The sequence below is a fragment of the Cyprinodon variegatus genome, unplaced genomic scaffold (genome assembly GCF_000732505.1).
Source record: "Cyprinodon variegatus isolate N-32 unplaced genomic scaffold, C_variegatus-1.0 Scaffold777, whole genome shotgun sequence".
Lineage (NCBI taxonomy): Eukaryota > Metazoa > Chordata > Actinopteri > Cyprinodontiformes > Cyprinodontidae > Cyprinodon > Cyprinodon variegatus.
The window spans coordinates 255,565-265,251 of NW_015151230.1; the positions used below are offsets into that span (position 1 = coordinate 255,565).

Genomic DNA, 9,687 nt, shown 5'->3' on the forward strand with positions numbered 1-9,687 from the left:
AAAAGCTCCCTTTTAACAGGAAGAAACCTCCAGCAGAACAGCTCAGGATAACCTGAGCCACTCTAACTAGAAGCTTTATCAAAAAGGAAAGTTGTAGGCCTAGCCTTAAAAGTAGACAGGGTGTCTGCCTCACGGACTAAAACTGGTAGTTGGTTCCACAGGAGAGGAGCCTGAGAACTAAAAGATCTGCCTCCCATTCTACTTTTAGAAGTTCTAGGAACCACTGAAGTGAATAACAGGAGTTCCCTCCACACGTTATTCATTTCAGCTTCTGCATACCTGCACAAAGGAACATGTGATGGTTCCACTCCTCAGCTGGTTCAGCAGCGTTTCGCACACGCCCACATCAGGAACGCTGGTCACACCGTCAGTGATGATGATGATGCCTAAAACACACAAGGTCCATCATGTCACCATGGAGACCGAGTCCTAAACTCCACACGGCTGCCTCTGCTTGAACCGTAAACTCCATTTAGCGTTAGCTGGTTAGCTGGTGTAATCAGAATCATGCGTGAAACTCAACAAATGAAAGTAAATAAGACTTTAGAAAAATGAAAAAAATAAAAACATTTAAATAATCATTATGTTTTTAACAACAAAACTAAAGAAAAGTCTGAGTAACAATGAGTTTGTTGTTTCTGAGGAATCCGTGATGTAATCAGTAACCATGGTGATGTGAATCAAAGCTCTGATTGGATAGGAAACAATAATCCAAACCCGGATCTTATCTGGGCTCCAGATCTAATCCACCGTGTTTTCTTTGCAGCAGAAGCTCTCTGACAGGAGCAAAAACCACAGAAGAAGAGCTGTGCTGGCGGGTCTTCCCCTTCCAGGTCCTGTTAAAGCATCGGAGAGAGGAACCAACATCCCTCACAGTCTATTCTGTTCAGCGGTGACCTCAGCTAAGGTCAAAGGGCGTGCGCAGGCACACCGAACCTTATCCGAGGAAGAGATGGTAGCCCCATGGTTTCTGGGCTTATATTCACGCAGGGCAAAGCAGAGACACCTCCTGGTGGAGGTTAGAGGTCTTATGAGAGGATGCTGACTGTATGGTTCTGTCAGTCTGCCCCAGGGCCAGCATGGCTTCACCATGGAGCTAAATCGGTCTCAATTTTCACAAATACACGTATCTGATTCATACATGCACAGGACAAGATCCACCAAAGTGTTTCTGGTCCATAAATAATTATAAATTAAATAACATTGGTTAATCCCCAGATCACACATCCTCCGCTCCGCTCCGCTCACATTCATCATGCGGAGTACTAGTCTGTCATGTTAATGAATGAGAGCTGTTCCACATCCACCGTTACTCCAGGTCAAGATCCGTATATTGCAATCACACCAAACAGGAAAGAGAACAGCGAGAAGATCCGGTTTGACTAATTAAAGTATCCTAACAACATGTTGGTAACTACAAATTAGAGCTTAATTCTTGAATATATTCCCAAAAACTGAGAACCTTTAATTAAATGATTGGATGCAAACCATTGGTACTTCAATGGACCAGGAAGCAGATTTCTCATCTCCATCTAAATATTTATTTTACACCGAGGGGCTTTAAAGGAATTGGGAGCGGAGCAGGACGGGAGGAACAGCGGAGGATGTAGGCTTTGCTTTGAGCTGGCGGTCTGGAGCGGAGCGGGGCGGATACATAGCAGGAGGGATCTGGAGTAAATCATCCCTTTCTTGTGATTGGCTTACAAAAGGGAGCTCTGTAATTGGTGGCAAACCATCCCTGTTAAAAAAAATTCATTAATGTATCGAGGCATGTCAGGGCAGTCTAAAAAAAATCCACTTACAAATGCAGTGAAGTTTAAAGACCACTGGTTCTTTGTAATTTAATTTATAATAGTTGATGGACCAGAAATGCTTTGGCGAATCTTGTCTGTGCGTGTATGAATCACACAATCTAGCTCCGTACTTCACCATAGCTCACTGCCATCAGTGTGGAGATGTAGCTTGAAGTTCAGAGCAGTTAGCATTCCATCAGCCTAGCAGAGGAGCAGATGATGCTGATCTACCTGCACTGGAGTTAGGAGGCAGCAGCTGGAGGGCCAGGATCCCTTGGCGAACCATGCTGACCAGCCCCATATCGGCAGACACCACCGACATCCCCTGATTCCTGGGGGGTTGGTCCTCCACGCTGCTGCTCAGTCCCAGTCCTGGTTCCACCATCTGTTCAGAAATCATTCTGTCATGGTTCTGCAGCAGCAACATCTCTGATGGTGGGAGGGGTTTACATTTACATCTGATTATCCCAGGATTAACCAGGAGTAACCTCAGATTAACTCAGGAGAAACCCATTAATCCTGGTTAACCAGGGATTAACCCAGGTTGGCCACAGATTGACCCAGGATTAACCCAGGTTAACCAAAGATTAACCCAGATTAACCAGGGATTAACCCAGATTAACCAGGGATTAAACCAGGTTGACCACATATTAACCCAGGTTGACCACATATTAACCCAGGGTAACAAGGATTAACCCAGGTTAACCAGGGATTAACCCGGATTAACCAGGGATTAACCCAGGTTGGCCACAGATTAACCCAGGTTGGCCACATATTAACCCAGGGTAACAAGGATTAACCCAGGTTAACCAGGGATTAATCCAGGTTAACCAGGGATTAACCCAGATTAACCCAGGTTGGCCATGGATTAACCCAGGTTGACCACATATTAACCCAGGGTAACAAGGATTAACCCAGGTTAACCAAAGATTAACCCATGTTAACCAGGAATTAACCCAGGTTAACCAGGGATTAACCCAGGTTAAATAGGGATTAACCCAGGTTAAATAGGGAATAACCCAGGTTGACCACATATTAACCCAGGGTAATAATGATTAACCCAGGTTAACCAGGGTTTAATCCAGGTTAACCAGGGATTAACCCAGGTTGGCCACGGATTGACCCAGGATAACAAGGATTAACCCAGGTTAACCAAAGATTAACCCAGTTTAACCAGGGATTAACCCAGATTAACCAGGGATTAACCCAGATTGGCCACAGATTAACCTAGGTTGACCACATATTAACCCAGGGTAACAAGGATTAACCCAGGTTAACCAGGAATTATCCCAGTTTGACCAGGGATTAAGACGGTGTAACCAGGGATTAACCCAGGTTGACCATGCATTAACCCAGGTTGACCATGCATTAACCCAGGGTAACCAAGGATTAACCCAGGGTAACTAGGAGTAACAAAGAAGTAAGTGTGACCTGTTGCCGTTGCTGATGCAGAACCTTTGCCGTGTTGCTCTCCAGATTTCTGAGCTGTTGGTAGATCTGAAGAACAAACTCCTTCAGATTGGTTTTATCGAGCTGACAGCCCTGCACCAGAACCTGCGGGACAAACCATCCATGAAAGTCTGCTGGTTGAGGTTAACACCACAGCACCGTTACTCAGAAGTTCTCAAAGATGGCTGACTTTAGCCGAGCTGGCTCTGAAGGACTGGAAAACAGAAGAAAATCTTACCTGGGGTGAAGTGAGACCAATAATTGAGGAATAAACCAGAATGGTGATAAAGATCTTGGGCCTGAAAAGCTGATCTGTTCCAGGAACTTTGAAGGGTTGAGCCAGCCCAGCCAGGCACTTGGACAATGCGTGAAAGACTTCATCAAAGATCATCTCTCCTGTGCTGTCATCCTGCAGTGGGAAAACCAGACAAGTCAACCCAAACACAGATCAGCCGCCATGATGGCCCAATCAGACCAACCAGGTCCAGACTATAAAGCTCTTTGTTCGACAGAGAATCCTCATCAACTACATCAATACCTGCTTTCTTTTCTCCCTGGTGACAAAAACATCCTTCAGAAGACATCACATGGTAGTTTCTACCTCCCATGCCTTAAAGTTTCACTGCTGGGCTGAATTTGGACCATTTGGACGCCTTCCCCTGAGCCAAATTCAATGTCTCAAGGTGGATTCCTGTAGAGGCTCATCACCCAAACCAGTTCTCATCACTGCTGTTATGATACGCAGGCTGAATCCACGCTCCGCCGCACAGCAGACAGGAATTTCAAACTCCACCTCAGTCAGCTTTAAAATCTGGGCAAAGTTAACCCAAGGAGGTGACCTGGAGTCTTCAAGATGAGTGGAGAGAGGAGATCTGTTCATTATAACCAGTGGCGCCACCAGGGGGTGGCCACTGGCCCCCCTAGCAATGCCCTGGCCACCTCACTGGCCACCTCACTGGCCAGGGTAAATTGTAGTAGCATCAGTTTAGCATTTCATCCCATTCTGCACAACTAGCAACGTAACATTAACACCTTGAACCCACTGGATCCCAAACCAACGTGTCCCAGTGACCTGCACCCGACCAGAACAGAGAGTCAAGCCCCCCAGCCCAGTGATTACAGCCAGCCACATGTTGGAGGATGGACAGCAGGTCTGACAGTGTATCTGGATTAGGTTCCTGTATCGCAGCTTGTGGAGCAGACGTCGACATCTGGCTGAGTAAAGCCGGGCATGCACTGAATGGTTTTTTTTTGTGCTGTTTTTGGGCCGATTCTCAAGTCGTGAGAGAATTTGTTCAATCAGGCCGAGTTTTAGCCTCATTGTGCGTTCTGCGGCATGTAGCATACAGGCGGTAAAGAGGGGCGATCAGCCTCCCACGACCACCTCCCAATCGGGAATCGTAAGGTCGGGAGAAAATCAAACATGCCTTGAAATTCAGTCGGCCTTAGCGAGGTGTTGGTGGGTAAATCCTGTCTGCTGAAGCAGAGCTACAAGCCGATTTACTAGAATCTTCCAGATTGACGAGTCCGACCATCTCTCTGAGCTGAGAGACCGTCATCTCACAGCGCTCAGTCCAACGGGTGGTTATTGGACGTGCAGTGTGAGTAGGTAGATCGCATCAGAGGATCGGGCCGCACAGTATGAGAGCATACATCCTGAGATGGGAACTTTTAAAGTCGTAGGGAAGCGGCCGTTCCAACCGTTGCATTTCCGAATTCTCCCGAGTGGTGCCCGACTTTATACGAGTGAATAAAGTGAATGTGATTGGTCGATTATCAAGATGGCAGGATTGTTGTGGCAGAAGGTTCACAAGCTATTTGGTTGTGGCCGGTTTATCGGAAGCATCTTGCTAACCAGTTAGCATCTCAGTGCTAGCAGGTTTCCAATGGGAAATTCCATTGGGACCAAGTAGCACTAAATTGGTGACTTAGAAACGACGCTGTCAAGGAACGCTATGGACAGAGGAAACATGCAAGAGGAGGAGAGTTTAGTGTCGGAGGTCGTGGATGAGTCTCCTCCGTCATCCATTTTTTATTTAGAGGAGGAAAGCGGGGACGAAGATGTTGTGGAAGAGGACGCCAGGGCGGCAGAAGCTTGGTTTGGTGTAGAAGGCTTCCAGCCGTACATGTTTGAGCCCTTGCCTCGCAACGCTGCCAGTTCTGTTAGCTCTACGCCTGCCGAAGACACAGACGTCCATCCCCGTGAACACTGGGACGCAACTCAATGGGAAAGGAAAGGATTCTGGTTTCAACCGTTGCGTATATTAGCTGCGACACATGAATCAAGATGCTATGACCGAAAACATTTGATTGACAGATGACCGTTGATATATGATTGGCCGAATTTAGGTGTTCAGGCTGACGTAGAACTAACTGGCCTGCAGAAGATAACGGAAAAAACACAGATTTTTAAGACAGGATATTTAAAAAAATAGAAATGTTCTAATTTTTGAGACAATATCATCCGATAAAGAGTACATTTATATACATGTTTAAGCCAGAATGATTTGAAATTTAAATATGACTTCTCTATGACTTTAAAAATGTGGTTTTGTCATACAGTTTGAGTTGTTGCATGTAACTAGGGGTGAGTATTGGCGTGTGTGTTGTGATACGATACATGTAACGATACTTGGATCTCAAAGTGATATTATCACGATATTGCAATATCACTTTATGTTGTGATATTTTAACCAGTTATCAAAATAAAATATATAGACAGAAATACGACGGAGTATTAGGGCCACACATGAAGAGAAAAACTATTTTTGCCATGACGAGATTAAACTCGACATGTCGACTTTAAAGTCGACATGTCGACATTAAACTCGCCATTTCGAGAATAAAGTTGAAATGACTGATATGTTCTCAAATTCAGAACTGCGAGCCTGGGTAAGCATAGGGAAAGACGTTACGTTATTATTGGTAGGCCACCGCTTCCTGTGATGATTATACAGTTGCAGCACGTCAAAGACTACCTTCACTCTTAAAACGCAGACTGCAGCTGTGGAGCGCGGATGCTCTTTTCTCCAAACTTTGGAATGTCGAGATTAAAGTCGCCACGATATATCAACTTTATTCTCGACATGTCGAGTTTAAAGTCGACATGTCGAGTCTAAGCTCGTCATAAAAAAAAAAATTTTTTCTCTTCATGTGTGGCCCTAATACTCTGTCGTACAGAAACGTCGCCGTCCATAGACAAAAAACAACATCAGAATCCATGTTGTTTGTGGTTTGAGTCAGTCCACTGCTTCTACTGTGGCCGCCTCAACTATGCTGCGGCGCACAGCAAAAGGGCTCCACCACCCCAGGGTGGGCGTGCAGAGAGCCCATTTTCCCCTCATTGTTTTAGAAAAAAAATGTTGTTTTTTATAAAATCGATATTAGGAATTGAAAGATCTATATTATACTGGGCAGCGAAAAATCACAACATATCGTCAAACTGATTTTTTCCCACACCCCTACGTGTAACAGTTGAAAATATCCCGGCTTAAGAAGGCACAGGCTATAAATGTGGGCTGGGGGTCATTGGTGCTGGGATCCAGAGTGAGGAGGCATCTCCAACCTGGACAGAGTGATAAAGGAGGGATTCCGTTCTTTTTCTCCAAAACCAAGTCTCCATTGATTTGGTTCATTATGAACTCCATGAAGCCGGTCTGACGCCTCGAGGCACGTTTGGACCGTTCGGCCTGTTCATCTGGTCTGGACCCTCATGAAGGTCCATGCAGTTCAGGTTTCACATATCAGGGGCCATATCAAGGGTCTGCAACCTGTGGCTCCACAGTGGTTCTTTGGACCCTCTGCAGCGGCTCTTAAAGTGGCTAAAATCTATATAAAGACCTAAATAATGTACTACAAAATAAATACCAGTCTTAAAAGCTTTAGTGTTTTTTATAAGATGGATAAGAAGGAAATTAAAAGAACCAGAAATATGTTTTTAGAGTCACTTTCGTTTTAATTAGCTTGGAATTTATGTGTTTTAATATTATTTTAAAAGATAAAATACATATATTGTTGGTTGTTTAAGATGGCAACTAATTTCCTATACTAGATAATAAAAAACAAACAAATTGTTTTTCTAAAACGTCATCTATTTTGCGGCTCTAAATAACTTTTACATGGTCGGACTCGGAGCAAAACGGCTCTTTGGCTATAAAGGGTTGCGGACCCCTGGAGCAGAGCCATGCTCGGCCATAATAACCTCTCAGAGGTTTCATTTCGTCTCCTAAACACGGATCCAGGTCTTACCACAATCCCTGTGGAAGGGCTGAGGTCCAGCTCTATGATGAAGCGGTACCGGCGGGCCAGAAAGGTTGCCCGGGTGGACGGCATCAACGTGCAGGGGTCTGTGGTGGGGGGGGATTCTGGCTGCCATCCCTTGGGATGGACAGCTATCAGGTCCAGCTCATTCTCAGAGGTTTGCTGTGGAAAGAATCAGACATTACTGGAAAGACAGAGATTTAAATCAATCGTTATTCGTAACTCTTGACTTCGGTTTAATGCAGAGGTCACGGATTAGCGGACCGCGGTCCGGTGTTATGCTGAAAAGTGCATCCCTGCTGAAATAGGCCTCCCCAGACGATTAAATATTGCTCTCGTGGGAAATAAATTGTGCTTATTTGGCAGATCAATTTACAAAAGTACGGCTGTTATGAACAACATTAACTCCAAAGATTTTATCCGAGGTACGGCTGATTTATTTGTTCTAGTCTCTTGTTTTTCACACACAACAATAAACAGTGAAGCTGACGTGAGATTGGAAACTGCAAAGCTTTGCCTTCAGCAGAAAATCAAACACGCATCTAAACAGACCAGTGTGATGCATTCACGAGCATCAGATAGCTATGGTGCATTCAGGAGCATGGGACATTCCACACTTACAAGGAAAGAGACAAAAAGGGATCAGAACTTAACTCATACAATAATGTATTTATTCAGAAACATTGTGGGCTTTCTTATAATACTGACTGCTCTATAATTGTATTTCTGTTATTTTTTGATTATGCACATCTGCTAGATTTTTATTCTGAAAAAATCTATAATAATACAGCCGCAAATTATCAAAGTTTTTCAAAGCCTGTTTAAAAGCTTTAAATGAGGCTTCAGATTATACAGCAACAATTGTCATTGTGTAACAGGCAGAAGTAGCATTTGCTGACCTTTGACCTTTAACTACTGATGGATATACAGGAATACAACTCCTCTGAGATAGAACCGGATGCAATTTTTGGCAATTTCTATTTATATTATCTAAAAATTCAATGTATAACATAAATGCATAAACACCTCATTTTATTTCAGTGTTAAATTCTGTTTAAAGTAGCAGATTATTAAAAATTTCTCCGGACCTTTACTGGTTGATGATGTTCTTTATTCAGACCCGCTGATTATTAATTGGTTCCTCTGGTTAAATGTTTCTAAATCTTTATTTCCCGTCATGTGCTCCATCCAATGCAGATCATTGGCTCCGCCCACATCTAGTGAAAACTAGTGTCACTGGATGAGTCATAGAAGGCAAACACTCATTGGTTAGCTAAAGGAAATCATCAGAAGCAAGCAGGTGTTCTTCAAACTGCTAACGTCAACTTTTACCAAAGTGATTTTATACTGCAGTATCTATACTTCTACTTAAGTAACAAATGTGTGAATTTTTGACCCATTGTCCTCAGTATGGAACCTGTCCAGCCAGAGGGACGGGTTGTTTTGGTTTGCTGAAATCTGTGCCAATCAGAGCATCTGGGTTCTAGGCCACTGGTCCAGCTTACCAGTTCAGACGGGGAGGCCGGCCTGATGCTTTGATTCAGCTTGCTGAGGAACCAGGCCAGACGCACATTCCTGGAGATGCGGTAGTCCTCCTTCATGAGCAGGTAGATCTGGTCGGCCTCCTCCACCTGTTGGAGGGAAACAGAACAAACACCCGGGTTCACGTCTCATCTAGTAAACATGACAGAGGCAGTACATATTTCAGATTTATAAAGCGCTCTGAGGATCAGGGTCAACAGTCTTCCTTTGGAGAGCCCAGATGTTTGGCTCCAAGGCCCCACCTCTTGCTCCGCCGTTTACGCACCAGCATCTAGACATCCATATCCATCCATATCATCCATATTTCTTGAGATACGGGTGAACCAGAGTCTGTGGATCTGATGGGTCTGTCTCTGTGATCCTGAACCAGATCAGTGCCAGTGAGGTCTGATTGGCTGATAATCAGCCTAAATCTCCAATCTCAAAAGGTCAGAGGTTATGATGCTCTGCGCTCCCACCCCCCGTCGGTCATCAGAGAGAGAAAACCAGAACCAGCTTTGGAAATGATACAGATAACCCACACCGATCCAGGAGGTAACCCAGACCGATCCTGGAGGTAACCCAGACCGATCCAGGAGGTAACCCAGACCGATCCTGGAGGTAACCCAGACCGATCCTAGATATAACCCAGACCATTCATGGA

At 44.6% G+C, this 9,687-nt stretch overlaps 1 protein-coding gene across 1 annotated transcript in view; it reads right to left on the bottom strand.

Annotated features, from left to right (window-relative positions):
• Positions 1 to 9,687, bottom strand: part of szt2 (seizure threshold 2 homolog (mouse)) — a 96,999-nt gene that overhangs the window by 84,745 nt on the left and 2,567 nt on the right. Inside the window, 6 exon segments of the mRNA XM_015396136.1 lie at positions 238 to 386; positions 2,025 to 2,178; positions 3,225 to 3,347; positions 3,481 to 3,651; positions 7,491 to 7,664; positions 9,008 to 9,133. Of these exon segments, the coding sequence (XP_015251622.1) occupies positions 238 to 386; positions 2,025 to 2,178; positions 3,225 to 3,347; positions 3,481 to 3,651; positions 7,491 to 7,664; positions 9,008 to 9,133 (897 nt within the window).